Below are 18,597 nucleotides of genomic sequence, written 5' to 3'. Positions count from 1 at the left end.
CAGAACCAGAATTACAGTCCGGCTGTGAGTCCAAAGTATGTTCTTTACTGTTTCACCATACTTAACTTAAAAGTAGCAAGGTGGATATTGACTACTTAAATCTACCCTGGGACACTTGATAAATCCTTTTGTATCATCCTACTAAAAATTTGCATATGAACACAGTGAATGGGATGGATTTGTGTCCCTCTCATGTGATTGACCTGGTTTTAGCCTGTCCTAACAGGCAGAACTGAACTGAGATTGGCCTTACAGACCTATCTACAAAAGGCGAGCCCTGGACGTCTGAGGTAGGTCCAAGATGTCCCACAGTCCACTGGCGCGCAAACACATTTATTGTGTAATTTTAATCCAGTGCCCCTTATGGTTAAAATGTAGAAATGTGATTAACATTTGTCCAAGGGTGCACTTGAGCTGAGATAGTGCCTGGCTTTAAGTGAAAGCTGGGTTGGAACTGCCAGGCAAGTTACTAGAGTCAGAAAAAAGCCTAGAGGCAGTTTTGAAGAAATGTCTTCCTTAGACATTTGTGAGAAATTTGGAGTTTATTTTCCCTAAACTGGCTTACCCTGCCTGTTCTCTACTCTTACTCTGACTCCTGCTCTGGTGTTCTCCATCCCCCAAGATAATCACCTTCATGCAGTCACATACCACCCACCCTACAGGACCAGCTGCCCCTGCCCCCTACTAAGACAAACCTGCTCAGTTTCTCTTTGTCCCCTCAGAGTCCAAGGTGTCAATTAACTACCATGTTAATGTATGAAGACTGTGTGTGATTTCTTTGGGGTTCTAGAGAATATCTCTGGGTTTTGTTTTAACTCATGACTGACTCTACCCAGGGAAAGATAATTGAGGGGAAGACTGGACTCTAGCACCCCTCATTGGAACGGCTTTATGTTATATATGTCTCATGCTGGCCACCTGGACCCATAGCCAAATTAGGACTGGCATGACTATGAAGCTACAAGCTAATAGCTAATGCTGTGGATACGTACTACAACAAATTAGAAAGAGGATTTGTTGGACGGCGCCTGTGGCTCAGTGAGCAGGGCGCCAGCCCCATATGCCGAGGGTGGCGGGTTCAAACCCGGCCCCGGCCAAACTGCAACAAAAAAATAGCCGGGCGTTGTGGCGGGCGCCTGTAGTCCCAGCTACTCGGGAGGTTGAGGCAAGAGAATCGCTTAAGCCCAGGAGTTGGAGGTTGCTGTGAGCTGTGTGAGGCCACGGCACTCTATAGAGGGCCTTAAAGTGAGACTCTGTCTCTACAAAAAAAAAAAATAGAAAGAGGATTTGTTTTGCATGATGCCTCTAAAGTAAACAAGATTTAGGTATTTGTGTACCTAACTAGCTTTCTTGAATTTGAATATTTTATCAGAAATGATTAGGCTAATAAAGCTGAACCCAGGTCAGTGTCCCTCATTTTGGATAAAGGCATTTAAACATCTAAGCGCCAAGGTTTGCTCTCATTTTACACATACTGAATCTGTTTTTTAATGATCCTAGTCCTACTTAAAATTTTTTCTAAAAAACAATTTAATTTCTGAAATAAAAAGAATATGGAATACTACATTGCTTTAAAAGAACTTTTGCAGATTTGAAGTAGTAATATTAGTTACACCCATCCACTCAGCAACAGAGAACATTAATAAAAGAGAAATCAGACAGCTGCTGGGGTCATGCTGAGAAGTGGTCCTGGCTGTTTTTAAAAAATAAAAGAAACTTTAGGAGTTACAGATTAAAAATGAACTGAACCACTCGTGCATTTTAATGAAGAATGTCACTTGAACCTCAGGATGTGTAGGAAAAATTATATTCAAACTTTGAATTTAGTGTCCATGAAATGGAAACTAGTTGGAAAATTACGTCAGAACAAGAGCAAAGGCTACTATATGGATGGGACCCAACATTTAAAAATACTGAAGGAAAACAGATATCTTCATGCTGTTGAATCCAATGTAGGCAGGGGATTTTGACCTACCCAATGCTACTGTTCACCCCCTCCCCCAATGCTCCCAGGCTGAGGCAGTCACACAGATGAGGTGAACCCCACTGGACCATTCTACCTGTAGCACTGTAACCAGTTCAGTGACGTGGCTCATTAGCACCTTGCACCAGAAATGAAGGAGCCATGGATGTATTGTGGTGACCTTTGTGAATGGAATAGCTGCAGCAGTTAGCACATCAATTTCTGTTGATAATTGATATGATACGACTATTTTTATTCAGGTGTTTTTAACTTAAAAGGCAAGTTAGCAATGAGTATGAGCTAATTTAGCGAGTTTAGCTTACTCACAAGTATTACCACGGCACGTGCAAAATCAAGTACAAAATAATGCACCAGCAGCTTACATAGAAATGCTGATTACAGGGACCAGTCAGACCATTTTTGTGTGTTCTCATCAGACTTTGTGTGGCTGGAACTCTGCACTCCTTACTGCTTGCATGTTTACTAATTTATTATTAAAACCCCTGTATCTGCCTTTGTTCCTTCACAACTAACACACTGGCCTCTGAATGCATGAGTTTTTGTGTAAACTGATGTGTAACTTTAGCAACTCATAAATGTATCAGTTGTAATGTATTTTAAGGTCTTAAGATATAATTGAGATTATACTTAAGAACATTTTTACATTAAGTGTTAAAAATAAGGCAGCATAATACTTTGTATACTTTACCATTGTGAGCTCTTAGAATAATTTTGTCCCTACTCCATTTTAGTTTTTCATCCCTTTTGTAGGAGATTGTGTTATTTGCTGTCTAATTGAAAAGTATGATTCTTTATCTTAACAGTTAAACAATCCCTTGCAGTCATGAAATTAGGAAGATAAAATTCCAGTATTCCAGTGTTGAGAATGACAATTATCTTCCCCGTAGTTAAACCTTTGCAGTAATGGCTTATCAAAGTAGAAGTTAGAGGGTTTGATCTGAACCCACTTTTCAGATATTTGAAAAAGATACTAGGTAATCACGTGATATTTATTTCATATGTTCTCAATATCTCAGGACTTTATCTCCTGCCAAGTCTCCTTCTTCATCAACTGGGTCTATTGCCTCCAGCAGAAAATACCCTTATCCAATGCCTCCACTTCCTGATGAGGAGAAGAAGGTGAACCGACAAAGCGCAAGGGTATGTGGGAGGGTCTTTCATCGTGCACACACTCCCTCATTGTCATTTAGCTGTGAGTTTGTATTTTAAAAGAGAGCCAGATTTTCTTCTTTGTTCATAAAAAAATGAAAAAAACATAAATTTAAAAATTATAAGATTCATGGGGCTTTTGGGTTCAGATTTATATTTGCAAAATAGTTTAATCTGCATTGATATAGTCTGTAGATAATTTGGTATATATTAATTACTCAGGGTTATCCACGTAAACCTTTTATTACTCACTGTAGCTAATATAGTAAATCCTGGAGTAGATACAAGAGTACATTTTGCTTTATCAGTTTAATTTTTAGTTATTATGGATACATAATAGTTGCACATCTTTATAGGGTACATGTGATACTTTGATACAGACATACAATGTGAATTTAAAAAATTAGGGTAATTGGGGTATCACCTCAGGCATTTATCATTTCTTTGTGTTAGGAACATCCCAATTCTATTCTTTATTTAGTTATAAAGTATATCCTAACTTACTGTTGATTATAGTCACTTTGTTGTGCTATCAGAGGTTGTTCATTCTATCTGTATTTTTACACCCATTAACCAACTCCACTTTATCTGCCCCATTACCATTCCCAATGCCTAGTAACCATCATTCTATTCTCTGTGTCCATTAGATCATAGGTTTTAACATGTTGCATTTTCATTTTCATTAGTTTCAAAATTTTTTTTTAATTTACATTTTCTTCTTAATCTCTTCACTGACCCAGTGGTCATTGTATTTTTTTTCAGTGTTCTTATTATCAATTTCTAGTTTTATGTCATTGTGGTCAGAGAAAATACTTGGATGATTTCAATTTTCTTGACATTTTTAAGACTTGTTTTGTGGCTTAGCGTATGCTCTATTCTTGAACAATCCATGGGCTGAGGAGAAGAATGTGTGTTCTGTAGCTGTTGGATGAGAATTTCTGTAAATATCTATTAGGTCTGTTTGGTCTATTGTTCAGGTTAAATCCAAAGTTTCTTTATTGATTTTCTGTCAGGATAATCTGTCTAATGCTGAAAGCGGAGTGTTGGGGTTTGCAGTGATTATTATATTGGAGTCTATCTCTCTTTTCATCTCCAATAATACTTACTTTATATGTCTGGGTGCTCCAGTGTTGGCTGCATATATATTTAGAATTGTTATATCCACTTGCTGAGTTGACCCCTTTATCGTTATATAATGACCATTTTTGTCTCCTTATATTTTTGTCTTGAATTCTGTTTTATCTGATGGAAATATTGGTACTCCTGCTTTGTTTGTTTGTTTCTATTTGCATGGAATCCCTTTTCTCATACCTTTCAGTCTATGTGTCTTATAAGTGTGTTTATTGCAGACAACATACATTTGGCTCTTGTTTTTTTTATCCATTCAGCCACTCTGATGGAATCCTGAGTCCAAATCCTTGTATTACTTTTATTTATTTACTTATTTATTTATTTTTTATTGTTGGGGATTCATTGAGGGTACAGTAAGCCAGGTTACACTGATTTCTTTTCTTTTTTTTTTTTATTGTTGGGGATTCATTGAGGGTACAATAGGCCAGGTTACACTGATTGCAATTGTTAGGTAAAGTCCCTCTTGCAATCATGTCTTGCCCCCATAAAGTGTGACACACACCAAGGCCCCACCCCCCTCCCTCCATCCCTCTTTCTGCTTTTCCTCCCCCCACCATAACCTTACTTGTCTTTAATTGTCCTCATATCAAAACTGAGTACATAGGATTCATGCTTCTCCATTCTTGTGATGCTTTACTAAGAATAATGTCTTCCACTTCCATCCAGGTTAATACGAAGGATATAAAGTCTCCATTTTTTTTAATAGCTGAATAGTATTCCATGGTATACATATACCACAGCTTGTTAATCCATTCCTGGGTTGGTGGGCATGTAGGCTGTTTCCACATTTTGGCGATTGTAAATTGAGCTCCAATAAACAGTCTAGTACAAGTGTCCTTATGATAAAAGGATTTTTTTCCTTCTGGGTAGATGCCCAGTAATGGGATTGCGGGATCAAATGGGAGGTCTAGCTTGAGTGCTTTGAGGTTTTTCCATACTTCCTTCCAGAAAGGTTGTACTAGTTTGCAGTCCCATCAGCAGTGTAAAAGTGTTCCCTTCTCTCCACATCCACGCCAGCATCTGCAGTTTTGAGATTTTGTGATGTGGGCCATTCTCACTGAGGTTAGATGATATCTCAGGGTTGTTTTGATTTGCATTTCTCTAATGTATAGAGATGATGAACATTTTTTCATGTGTTTGTTAGCCATTCGTCTGTCATCTTTAGAGAAGGTTCTATTCATGTCTCTTGCCCATTGATCTATGGGATTGTTGGCTTTTTTCATGTGGATTAATTTGAGTTCTCTATAGATCCTAGTTATCAAGCTTTTGTCTGATTGAAAATATGCAAATATCCTTTCCCGTTGTGTAGGTTGTCTCTTTGCTTTGGTTATTGTCTCCTTAGCTGTACAGAAGCTTTTCAGTTGAATGAAGTCCCATTTGTTTATTTTTGTTGTTGTTGCAATTGCCATGGCGGTCTTCTTCATGAAGTCTTTCCCCAAGCCAATATCTTCCAGTGTTTTTCCTATGCTTTCTTGGAGGATTTTTATTGTTTCATGCCTTAAATTTAAGTCCTTTATCCATTTTGAATCAATTTTTGTGAGTGGGGAAAGGTGTGGGTCCAGTTTCAGTCTTTTACATGTAGACATCCAGTTCTCCCAACACCATTTATTGAATAGGGAGTCTTTCCCCCAAGGTATGTTCTTGTTTGGTTTATTGAAGATTAGGTGGTTGTAAGATGATAGTTTCATTTCTTGGTTTTCAATTCAATTCCAAGTGTCTATGTCTCTGTTTTTGTGCCAGTACCATGCTGTCTTGACCACTATGGCTTTGTAGTACAGACTAAAATCTGGTATGCTGATGCCCCCAGCTTTATTTTTATTACTAAGAACTGCCTTAGCTATACAGGGTTTTTTCCGGTTCCATACAAAACGCAGAATCATTTTCTCCAAATCTGGAAAGTACGATGTTGGTATTTTGATAGGAATGGCATTGAATAGGTAGATTGCTTTGGGAAGTATAGACATTTTAACAATGTTGATTCTTCCCATCCATGAGCAAGGTATGTTCTTCCATTTGTTAATATCCTCTGCTATTTCCTTTCTGAGGATTTCATAATTTTCTTTATAGAGGTCCTTCGCCTCCTTTGTTAGGTATATTCCTAGGTATTTCATTTTCTTTGAAACTATGGTGAAGGGAGTTGTGTCCTTAATTAGCTTCTTGTGCTTGATAAACGCATATAGAACACTCCATCCCAAAGATAAAGAATATACATTCTTCTCATCACCCCATGGAACATTCTCCAAAATTGATCATATCCTGGGACACAAAACAACTATCAACAGAATCAAAAGAATTGAAATTTTACCTTGTATCTTCTCAGACCATAAGGCACTAAAGGTGGAACTCAACTCTTAACAATAATGCTCGACCCCACACAAAGGCATGGAAATTAAACAATCTTCTGTTGAATAACAGATGGGTGCAGGAAGAAATAAAACAGGAAATCATTAACTTCCTTGAGCATAACAACAATGAAGACACAAGCTACCAAAACCTGTGGGATACTGCAAAAGCAGTTTTGAGAGGAAAATTCATTGCTTTAGATGCCTACATTTGAATAACAGAAAGAGAGTGCATCAACAATCTCACAAGCCATCTTATGGAATTGGAAAAAGGAGAACAATCGAAGCCTAAACTCAGTAGAAGAAAAGAAATATCCAAAATCAAATCAGAGATCAATGAAATTGAAAACAAAAGAATCATTCAGAAAATTAATGAAACAAAGAGTTGGTTTTTTGAAAAAATAAATAAAATAGATAAACCATTGGCCAGACTAACAAGAAATAGAAAAGTAAAGTCTCTAGTAACCTCAATCAGAAATGATAAAGGGGAAATAACAACTGATCCCACAGAGATACAAGAGATCATCTCTGAATACTACCAGAAGCTCTATGCCCAGAAATTTGACAATGTGAAGGAAATGGATAAATATTTGGAATCACACCCTCTCCCTAGACTTAGGAAGAAATAGAGCTCCTGAACAGACCAATTTTAAGCACTGAGATCAAAGAAACAATAAAAAAATCTTCCAACCAAAAAATGCCCTGGTCCAGATGGCTTCACACCAGAATTCTATCAAACCTTCAAGGAAGAGCTTATTCCTGTACTGCAGAAATTATTCCAAGAAATTGAGGAAGAAGGAATCCTCCCCAACACATTCTATGAAGCAAACATCACCCTGATACCAAAACCAGGAAAAGACCCAAACAAAAAGGAGAATTTCAGACCAATCTCACTCATGAATATATATGCAAAAATTCTCAACAAAATTCTAGCCAATAGATTACAGCTTATCATCAAAAAAGTCATTCATCATGATCAAGTAGGCTTCATCCTAGGGATGCAAGGCTGGTTTAACATAGGCAAGTCCATAAACGTTATCCACCATATTAACAGAGGCAAAAATAAAGATCACATGATCCTCTCAATAGATGCAGAAAAAGCATTTGATAAAATCCAGCATCCTTTTCTAATTAGAATACTGAAGAGTATAGGCATAGGTGGCACATTTCTAAAACTGATTGAAGCTATCTATGACAAACCCACAGCCAATATTTTACTGAATGGAGTAAAACTGAAAGCTTTTCCTCTTAGAACTGGAACCAGACAAGGTTGTCCTCTGTCACCTTTACTATTCAACATAGTGCTGGAAGTTCTAGCCAATACAATTAGGCAAGACAAGGAAATAAAGGGAATCCAAATGGGAGCAGAGGAGGTCAAACTCTCCCTCTTTGCTGACGACATGATCTTATACTTAGAGAATCGCGAAGACTCAATCACAAGACTCCTAGAAGTCATCAAAAAATACAGTAATGTTTCAGGATATAAAATCACTGTCCACAAGTCAGTAGCCTTTGTATACACCAATAACAGTCAAGATGAGAAACTATTTTTTTTTTTTTTTTATTGAGACAGTCTTGCACTTTATCACCCTCTGTAGAGTGCATGGCATCACAGCTCACAGCAACCTCAAATTCTTGGGCTTAAGCGGTTCTCTTGCCTCAGCCTCCCCAGTAGCTGGGACTACAAGTGCCCACCACAATGCCTGGCTATTTTTTTTTTTTTAGCAGGCCCAGGCCGGGTTTGAACCCACTAGCCCTTGCATGTGGCTAGTGCCCTTATTTGTTCTGTGAAGTTTGGATTCAATCAAGGGGCTGCATTTGGGGATCTGGAGGGCCACATATGGCCTGGAGGCCGCATGTTCCCCACCTTGGCTTGTTGCTATTGATAGCTAGGGATGTGCTACTGCCATGCTATTACTGGACTTCTGGTTGTTTTGTGGCCTTCTGTTTCTTACTTCATTCCTGTCTTCTGTTGTAAAAGGGTTTTTTCTGGCAGTTTGTTTTAATTTCTTGCTTTTTGTTTTTCGTATCTGTAGTAGGTTTTTTTTTTTTTTTTTGTAGAGACAGAGTCTTACTGTACTGCCCTCGGGTAGAGTGCCGTGGCGTCACATGGCTCACAGCAACCTCTAACTCTTGGGCTTACGCGATTCTCTTGCCTCAGCCTCCCAAGCAGCTGGGACTACAGGCGCCCACCACAACGCCCGGCTATTTTTTTGTTGCAGTTTGGCCGGGGCTGGGTTTGAACCCGCCACCCTCAGCATATGGGGCCAGCGCCCTACTCACTGAGCCACAGGCGCCGCCCCTGTAGTAGGTTTTTTGATTGAGATTTCCATGCGGCTTGTAAAAATCATTTTTACAACCAGTTATTTTAAGCATATGACAACTCTGCTTAGAAATAAACAAGCAAAGAGAAATCTAACAGAAATCCTATGCTTTTACTACATTCTCCCTCCTCCCTCTTTTTAACTTTTTCTTATTTCCACCCCTATCTTTTAATACTATATATCTTTCAAAAAGTTATTTTTGATAGATTTGTCTTTTAGGCTTTCTACTTAAGATGTAAGTGGTTTCTACACCAAGATTATAGCAATAGAACATTCTGTGTCTGTGTCCTTAACTGTTACCAGTGAGCTGTCTACCTTCTGATGATTTCTTACTGTTCATTAATGTCCTCTTCTTCCATATTGTGGGACTCCTTTTAGCATTTCTTATAGGACAGGTCTGGTGTTGATGAAATCTCTCGGCTTTTGTTTGGGAAAATCATTATTTCTCCTTCCTGTCTGAAGGATATTTTTGTAGGATATATTCTAAAATTAAGGATTTTTTTTCCTTCAACACTTTGAATATGTCATGCAAATTTCCCTTGACCTGTGTCGTTGCCCACTGTGGCCACGCTGGCACCGCCAGAAGAATCCAGCTGGTACACGGATTCAAAGTATAAGCTTGCAAGAGGTGGACTCCTCAGAGGGGCAGGAGAGCCCCGAGTAGCCTCCGCCGTGGCCTTTTATTGAGTCGATACCACAGGTCCATGTGGGGGACCCCACATACAAGGACTATGTCTTCTTTCTCCAGGGGCTTGACTCCCACCCTGATACATCATAAATGTTCGAGGTCCGACACTTGCTTACTAACAAGCAACTGATCTTACCTCATTAGAACACTAAGTTACTGCAGGCTTGTCTCCAGATGTTGCAGAACATCTCCATGCCAGCTAGGAGATTGTCCTGTTCCCAGAGCCTCCCTCAAGAACCAGTGACCATTCCTGTAAGCATGGTGCTCAGTCTACTACAGACCTGTAAGGTTTCCATTGAACAGTCTGCTGCCAGACACGTTAGAGCTTCTTTATGTTTTTTTTTTTTTTAAACCTCCATTAGGCCATTTTCTTTATCAATGACCTTTGGGAGCTTGATTTTAAATGCCTTAAGGTAATCTTGTTTGGGTTATATCTGCTTGGTGTTTTATGACTTTCTTGTATTTGAGTATTGATCTCCTATTTAGATTTGGAAAGTTCTCTATTACTTCTTTGAACTTTCTATCCCAATTTCTCTCTCTACCTCTTTAAGATCAATAACTTTTAGATTTGTCCTTTTGAGGTTATTTTCTAGATCTATAGGTGAGTTTAATTCTTTTTTATTCTTTTTTCTCTTCTGACTATGTATTTTCAAATAACCTGCCTTCAGGCTCACTAATTCTTTCTTGTGCTTCGTCAGTTCTGCTGTTGAGAGACTGATGCATTTCTCAGTTTGTTAATTGAATTCTTAAGCTCTAGAATTTTTTGTATCATTTTAATCTCATTATTAAATTTCTCTCAGAGGCTTCTGAGCCCTTTCTCTGTGTTGTCTTGAAGTTCAAGGAGCTTCCTCAGGACAGCTATTTTGAATTCCTTGTTTAAAAGGTCACATATTTCCAGGATTGGTCACTGGTACTTTACTTAGTTTTTTATTTTTTGATGAGGTCATATTTTTCCGCTGTTCTTGATACATATGGATCTTCATTGATGTCTGGGCATTGGAGTTTATAATTTATTTATTTATTTAAGATAGAGTCTCACTCTGTTGCCCTGGGTAGAGAGTGCCATTGTATCATAACTTACAGCAACATCAAACTCTTGGGTTCAAGTGACCCTCTTGCCTCAGTCTCCCAAGTAGCTGGGAATACAGGTGCCTGCTAATAGACCCAACTAGTTTTTCTATTTTTAGTAGAGACAGGGTCTTGAACTTGCTCAGGTTGGTCTCACCTGAGCTCAAGCAATCTGCCTGCCTTGGCCTCCCAGAATGCTAGGATTACAGGTGTGAGCCACTGCGCCCGGCCTATCATTTATTTTTATCTTTGTTGTCTGGGCTTCTATAAATCCATCCTTCTTCAGACGGCTTTCCAGGTATTCAAAGCAACTTGAGTGCTGTGATATAAATCTCTGGTCACTGCAGCAGTATCAGCACTGGGAGTGCCCCATGCACAGCAATGAGTCTTGGTGGTGGCGCTGCCTCAGTGGACTGGGTAAGATGTGGGAGAGTCTCCTATCTTAAAGACTCTTACTCTCTTCCCTTTCTCTGCATGCTTCGCTGCTAGAATTGGGGGAGGAGTGGTGTGGGTACTGTTGGGGGTCGAGGATTCTAGTTGACCTGGTTCAATTACTCAGCAGGACTGGAAAGTTCAACTGAGACGTAGCATAAATTGAAAAGCAAAAGTGGGTAGAAATCGAAAGTGAAACTGGAGCAGTACAGGCGGCAGGAATAGAAAACCAAAGTAACTATGCCCAGGCTTTAGTATATAGCAAAGAGAAATTTTATTTAAGTGCAAAAAGAAAGCTTGGAGTACATCAAAAGAGCTGGAAGTGGGTTCCTCCCAAGAGTGAGAAGAGAGAGAGGCACACATGAAAATACAAAGGCAGAACAGAAGTAAATACCCCATTTGAAATTGTAACTCTCTCCTTGGTCTCTCTGCACCTCCAGGCAGCTTTGTGCTTTTCTATTGGTCGTTGATTATTATCCTTTCCTATTGGTCATTGATTACCTAGGTTACCTTATACCCATATTCTTTTCCCTTTTTTGGGCAAGAACTGCAGAGTGCTGGTCTCAGTGTTCCCATAACAATTCTGTGGCCTCTTCAGACTTCCTTATGCAGCACCACAGGTTTTTCTCCCATCCACCTTTCTTCATGACCCTGCCCAGGCACTTCCTCCTGGGCACCACAGCTAGCACTACACCAGGTCATACCTGGAGCCAGCCTCCTCTCAGCTAAAGCCCACGGTAACTGTTGCCCGGCTACCTGTGATGTTTATTCCAAGCCCAAGGGCTTTTTCCGTCAGCAGGTGGTGAATCTTGCCAGGACCGGATCCTTCCCTTCAAGGCAATATGTGTCCTTCTGGCCCAGGGTGAGTCTAGAAATTCCACAGGCCTGTACTCAGAGGCCTCAGGAGTCTGCTTGGTACTTTATTTTACTGTGGCTGAATTGGTACACAGTTTGCAAAAACAGAATCCCCCCTCTGAACTTTTCCCTTTTCTTTACCCTAATGGAAGAAGACTCCCTGAGCCACACTACCTGGAGTTGGAGAAGGGTGGAACAGGCGCTGGCTTAGCAGCCACCTCAGGAATTGTCCAGGGATTACAGCCTTTGTGGCCTGACTGCCTTAGGAATTAGTCCAGGCCCTAAGCTGCTTTTTGTTAGCTGGGGGTGAGACTGGGCAGAACTTGGGTTTCAGAGCAGAGGATTTCTCTCTGGCTCAGCTGGCCTAAACGTTCCCTCTGTGGGCAGTGGCAGAATTCTGTCCTGTGCTGTGTTTCCTTGTGCCGGGGCAGCCCAAAGTTTCACTGTCACTTCACTCCTCCCTGCTGTTACTGGACAAAGAGGGTCTGGCTGCTGTCACTGTCAGCCAGTACATAGAGACAGGATAGGTCCAGAAGGTTGGTGATTCTGGAGAACAGTGAAAGTAGCCCCTCCAAGACTGTTCTGTTCTTCCATTTCCAAAATCACAGTTTCATACATGAAAGTTCAAAGCAAAGATCACATTAACTCTCAGTGACCTGTTACATTTCCAATTCAAAAGTTAATGTCTTAAATCAGTCCTCCTAATCTACTCAAGAGGGGCATCTTTAAGGTGGGAGCTAAATTTACAAAACAAGAAGAATGGGGGACAGGAGGTAAAGATCACTTAGAACCTAAAAGGACCAGACCCACCGTGTCATGTCAGCCTTAGCCTGACTGACTCGTCTTATCCTCACTTCATGTACCGTCACTACCCTGCGGACCCCCTGCTGGGACACACAGATACTCCAGTCTCCATCCTGCCCCTGGTGGGCTGCTGACAGCATGGCACAGCAGAGGAGTGGGGCATAAACAGTGCTGGGCTATCTTTTTTGCCCTCCTCATTACCTCTTTTGCATGATCACCTGATTTTTGGTTCTTCCGGAAGTGCCGGTGTGTGCGGATAGTTGTTCAATTTGGTGTTCTTGCCCAAGGTCGATTGCTAAAGGTTTCAGTCCCGACCTCAAGATCTTGCTCCTCCCTCTCCTATCAGTTTTTTAAAATATATCTAAAAATGCTGGCCATTAAGTAAATTGGCCTCTTTTCTCCACCTAGTGTGCTTACTTAGGTCTTCTGCAGGCTATTAATACCAGTAGGATTTTAGGAATAGGAACCTTTGCCAGAATATCAGATCAATGTCGTAGAGATGGGGGTGGAATTTGGATACAAGGAGACTTGAAAAATCTATAAGATTAAAAGAATTTAGCAAAAGACACGGCACAATTTAATAGCCTTTTACATTTAAAAACAAATACGGATGTTAAAAACATGTTAAAAACATATTAAAAACAAATATGGATTTTATACAAATATGATTCACTAAAAGTTTTATTTAAATATTGTCACCTTTCCCATCTTAATCTCACCCCTACTCTGTCTCACAACATTCTTTGAATATATCTATTATGTGAAATTTGAGACATTGTAGAGTTTAGAGAGACAGTCCAGCTATCAGAGGCTTTAGTGAAAGGTACAACCAAGAATAATTACCCTCATTGAGGTCTAGGCTCTATTGTGGTCAGTTACACAGTAATGTTGATCTTCTCAGAAATAATGTTGCAAAAAAATAAAGTTTTAAAAGCCTGGGCAGATTTAGCTGTTGGTGGATCCTGGTGTTGAAAAATGTTTCAGAGCCTCTTTGATCCTAAACTTAAATTATGAAGTTCAAGGTAAAAATGAATCAGATTTTAATTAGGTCCGCTGAAACCCCAAAAGAAATCCAAATCATTAAAAGCTGATCAGATTACTAAAACCAAAAAGTCTTTAAAAACAATCAGCAGTAAATTATGGAATGTAACTTGTATTTTTTTTTTTTGAGACAGTCTCATTATGTTGCCCTCAGTAGAGTCCATAGCATCACAGCACACAGCAACCTCAAACTCTTTTTTTTGTTTGTTTGCTTTTTTTAGAGACAGAGTCTCACTTTGCTGCCCTCCGTGGTAGAGTGCTGTGGCGTCACAGCTCACAGCAACCTCAAGCTCTTGGGATTAGGCGATTCTTTTGCCTCAGCCTCCCAAGTAGCTGGGACTACAGGCACCCGCCACAACGCCTGGCTATTTTTTTTGCAGTTTGGCTAGGGCTGTGTTTGATCCCTCCACCCTCAGTATATGGGGTTGGCAATGAACCATAGGCACTGCCCAGCAACCTCAAACACTTGGGCTTAAGCGATTCTCTTGCCTCAGCCTCCCAAGTAGCTGGGACTACAGGCACCCGCCACAACACCTGGCTATTTTTTGGTTATAGTTGGCATTGTTGTTTGGCAGGCCCGGGCTGGATTCGAACCCACCAGCTCAGGTGTATGTGGCTTGGTGCCCTAGCCACTGAGCTACAGGCGCTGAGCCGACCTTTATATGTTAATATGAGAAATGGTAAGAGATAGAAAAGCAGAAGAAAACTCAGATACCCAGCTCTCAAGTTTCTGGCCTAAAGAAAGACTTTCTGATAGATGTCCAGTTGTGGTGACGTGAATGTGATAATGAAATCTAAGGCCGATGTCATTCCCCCTTTCCCAGGGAATTATGTAAGTAAAGCACCCATTTTTTCCCTTTCTAAATTGGCTGCCTCACTGTTTTACTTCATCAAGTTGGGACATTTCTTTCAGCTGTTGTCATGCCAGGATGTGGGTTGTTGGAGATGTTACTATGGGAGAGCCCATGAAATCGACAGCTCCCCAGAAGAAATGACTGGCCCGTGTTCCCTTCCCTGGGTTGAGTGGGTCCCCTTGAATACTCTGGCTGCTGGGACAGTTAATATGAAAGGTTTGATTTGTTTTATGTATGGTGAAACAGACACATAAGCATGTGGCAGAATGCTGTAGCATAGGTGGCCCCTGTCTGGTTTGCTTTTGTGGGCTGCAGAGAATAGAACAAGCAGATCTTGTATCAGCAGCCTCCTTGGTACAGACAGGGGCAAAGCCATGCCTAGTGCTAAAAATTATTACTTGGAAATTCTTTGCTCCTTTTTTATCAGCTAGGTGATCGTGACTTTCAGGTTTCCCCAATGTCATTCATTTGTTCCTCTCTTCTTTCTGCACCCTGTCACTTATTATTTAATTTTCATACCATACTGAGGAAAATCAGGCTCTCTGAGGCCAAAGTCTAAATGCTTTTTACTGCGCCAGACCATTTTCTGAGCATAAATCCAGGTCTTCTTTGCTTCAGACACCTGTAAGCTGCCTGTTTAACTCCTTTCCACTAACAGGTGTGATCCATTCACAAAGATCTTCACAGTTGAGAGATCTCTTTGGTTTCCAAAGGGCAAGGGGATGGGTATCTTTTTAACAAAAAGGACATACAAAACACACTTAAGGTAGATAACACCAGTGGCTTCACCACAGTCCTGTTGGATCAGCCAACCTGGGGATTTGGAACAAGACTTCCATGAGGATCTGAGAGAAAGAACATTAGTAAAGGAACCAATGTAGAAACATCTACCTAGTCACTTGGCTTTTTCTCCTTTTTTGTTTTCCCTAGAAACTCGTTACGTATACAGTGACAGGCCCCCCTATTTAGTAAAAATGGGATTTGGATGGGAATTGGGCACAGCCTGCATCACTCTGGTCACAGGCGTTCTGTGTTCACGGCCATCCTCAATTGCACCGGAGTCATGCTGCCAGGAGGCCTGTTTCATCCGCTTGACTTCTGTTTGTAAAACTGGCTTTCCTACTCTGGTGAACTGAGTTGTGTTCATGTCTTAGGACGCCAAACTTGTTTTTATCCATTAGAGTGGTTATTGAACATCATAGAAATTGGATCTGAATGGGGCCAGTGCAGAGAACTGGTTGACAGAAGCAAGGATAGGGCAGGGAAGAGGGAATTACGGAAGGGGCATCCTGCCCCAAGTGCATCCTTCAGCTCTGATACTTCATGTCCTGAAAGAGAACCATTTCCTAGGAGCTAGTGATGGAATTGGCATATATGACCTGGTGACACACCCAGGGCAGTGATTTTTTTTTTTTATATATTTTTTTGTAGAGACAGAGTTTCACTTTATTGCCCTCGGTAGAGTGCCGTGGCGTCACACAGCTCACAGCAACCTCCAACTCCTGGGCTTAGGCGATTCTCCTGCCTCAGCCTCCCGAGTAGCTGGGACTACAGGCGCCCGCCACAACACCCGGCTATAGGGCAGTGATTTTTTTAAGTGGGTGACGTAGCATTGATGGAATTATGCTTCTTTGATGTCAATGGTCACTGCCTTGGCCTCACAAGGGGATCGTTTGAAGAGCTTTTAAAATATCTTGATGCCTCAGTCCCATCCAGAGAAATTTTGATTTAGTTGGGCTGGTATGTTACCTGGGCAGTGAGATTTTTACAAACCTCCTTAGATTAGTGTAATATATAGCTGGGATTGAGAACCCCTGCTCTCGCTGCCTGTATCAGAATCCTGGGGAAAAGAAGATGTAGCTTAACAAATCTATTTTAAATACTTTTATTTCCTTTGAGATACAATATTTACTTTATTAAAAATTTTAAGTAACATTAAATACAAGAACGTGATTTTTTGTGTCTCCAATGGTGGCAGTTGTTAAAAAGGTTGAGAAACTGGTTTAGAAGAAAGAGCTTGCTGTAGTGTTTATTTTATCCATTTATTAGATTTTGGAAGAATGTGCATCCACAGTCATATTTATGTAGATGGAATCACCAAAACCTTTTCATCCTCATAGCTCAGAATACATCTGCTTCCTGATTTTATATTGTGCAATTTTGCTTTTTTCTGTTGTGCAGCTATGGGAGACATCCATTTAAGATCGACTGTTTACATGTGACACTTCGAAACTGTTTACTTCAACTTTTATAGAAACCCAGCCTCACGGAGTCACTGCAAATCTATCTGCTCTTCAAGACAATACAAAGACCCTCCGAGATGTCACAGGGGAGAGGAATCTCCATCTCACATCTGGATACCATTTTCTTTTTGTCATTGGCTTAAGATTTCACTGAACCAGAAAAAGAACTACTGAAATGTTACAGTATAACATGGAACCATAAAGTTACTGGTATGTTAGAGGATAATCCGCATGACAGATAATCTGTAGACAATATCAATAAAATTAACTCACAAGACCCAAATGTAGCAAGTTTCCTAAGGGACAGTAGGGGATTCAGAACTTGACATTCTGAAGCACATCCTCATTGTAAACAGTAATGCTGTATGCATGAAGCTTCTGTTTATTGTTTTCCACATTTCAGGAAACAACATCCTACAATAGAAACCAGCATGCAGGGCTAAGGCATATAGGATTCTTCTGCAGGACTTTAAAGCTTTGAGAGGCCAATATTCCATATGCTAACTTTAAACATGTATTTTTATTTTTGTTTTTTTTTTTACTTTTCATATTTATATCAGCCTACAAGGACAATTGTATATATGTAAACATTTTTAAAACTAAAAGGAAAAAAAAAAAGCAGCTGTTACACACAAGTGTATTTTGCCAAATGCCTAAAAACAGTCAGTCACAATCATATCATTGTCATTCGTCCAATGATCTTCAAAGATTCTAAGCAGATGATGTTGTAAATATAGCAGTCAGTGCTGTAAATGTCTCTTCATAATGGGTATTTGTCTAAAACATGTAATATCCCTTTAAACTGTGCACAGTCTGGAGGCAGTTTTACTGAGTCATTTGAGTGAGAGTGCAGAATGCCCAGCAGAAGTTCCGGCCCCCACAGCTTGCTGTAGCAGGAGCCCAGCGGTGCAGCTGCCATGCCACCCCGAGACACTCTGCTACTCCTCTGCTGCTCCCGGGGAATCATCCAGCCTGCCCACTTCCTTTCTTGGAGCATAGAGTGCCTGTCTCAGCAGCTGTTCTCTTTTGGTACCAGAGCACATCTGCTAGACTCACCCTGGAGGCCGTCAAGCCCCTCAGTGGTGTGTCCTGCTCAGATTAAGCAAGTGCACCAAAGACCCACGAGACCACGGATGCCAGCGATGAGGTAGCTTCCAACTTGCCAATACTCTACCCCATGTGGCCTGAAGTTTTGTTCCTTAACGAAACTTCTTAACCCCTCTTATCTATGAAATGAATTACCTGTTTTAACAAAAACAAGTGTTGCACTGTTGATTAAGGATATTTAATATCCTTACCACTGGAATGTGAGTCCCAATGAGTCATTCTGCACTGACTTTGAAGCAAGATGATGGAACACTCTTCTTTCTGAGCTGGGAAGCCTTACAGTTCATAGGGGTTAATGAAATCGAAAGCCACAAAGACTCAGTAACTGCGAGAAGAAGTTACACAAACAGCTGGCAGGGGAAAGAATCGGATGTTTCAAACTATTTCTTAATCCATAGGAAGGATTAAAACCAAAGTTTGATAGCTGTTGTAATACAGCTCTCTCATTCCAAAAGAAAGCTACCCTGTTGAGGCCAGAAACTGATGGGATCAATCACATGGTCTCCTCTTCTCTGCTTTTTCTTGAGAGGAATGGAATATGCAGACCAGATTTCAGAAATACCTTCTAAAGTTGA

At 40.5% G+C, this 18,597-nt stretch overlaps 1 protein-coding gene across 14 annotated transcripts in view; it reads left to right on the top strand.

Annotated features, from left to right (window-relative positions):
• The window catches only part of ADAM22 (ADAM metallopeptidase domain 22), a 278,120-nt gene extending 260,456 nt beyond the window's left edge, over positions 1 to 17,664 (top strand). For 13 of the 14 annotated variants that reach the window (XM_053608487.1, XM_053608501.1, XM_053608500.1 and 10 more), the window contains 2 exons: positions 3,001 to 3,124; positions 16,854 to 17,664. In XM_053608487.1, the coding sequence (XP_053464462.1) occupies positions 3,001 to 3,124; positions 16,854 to 16,874 (145 nt within the window). In that variant the 3' untranslated portion in view covers positions 16,875 to 17,664. The remainder of the gene's footprint in view (positions 1 to 3,000; positions 3,125 to 16,853) is intronic. The other variant, XM_053608497.1, reaches the window with a different exon arrangement.
• Positions 17,665 to 18,597: the final 933 nt, after the last annotated feature.

This window comes from Nycticebus coucang, chromosome 11 (genome assembly GCF_027406575.1).
Source record: "Nycticebus coucang isolate mNycCou1 chromosome 11, mNycCou1.pri, whole genome shotgun sequence".
In the NCBI taxonomy this organism is placed as follows: domain Eukaryota; kingdom Metazoa; phylum Chordata; class Mammalia; order Primates; family Lorisidae; genus Nycticebus; species Nycticebus coucang.
This window is presented reverse-complemented; position numbering and strand designations above follow the sequence as displayed.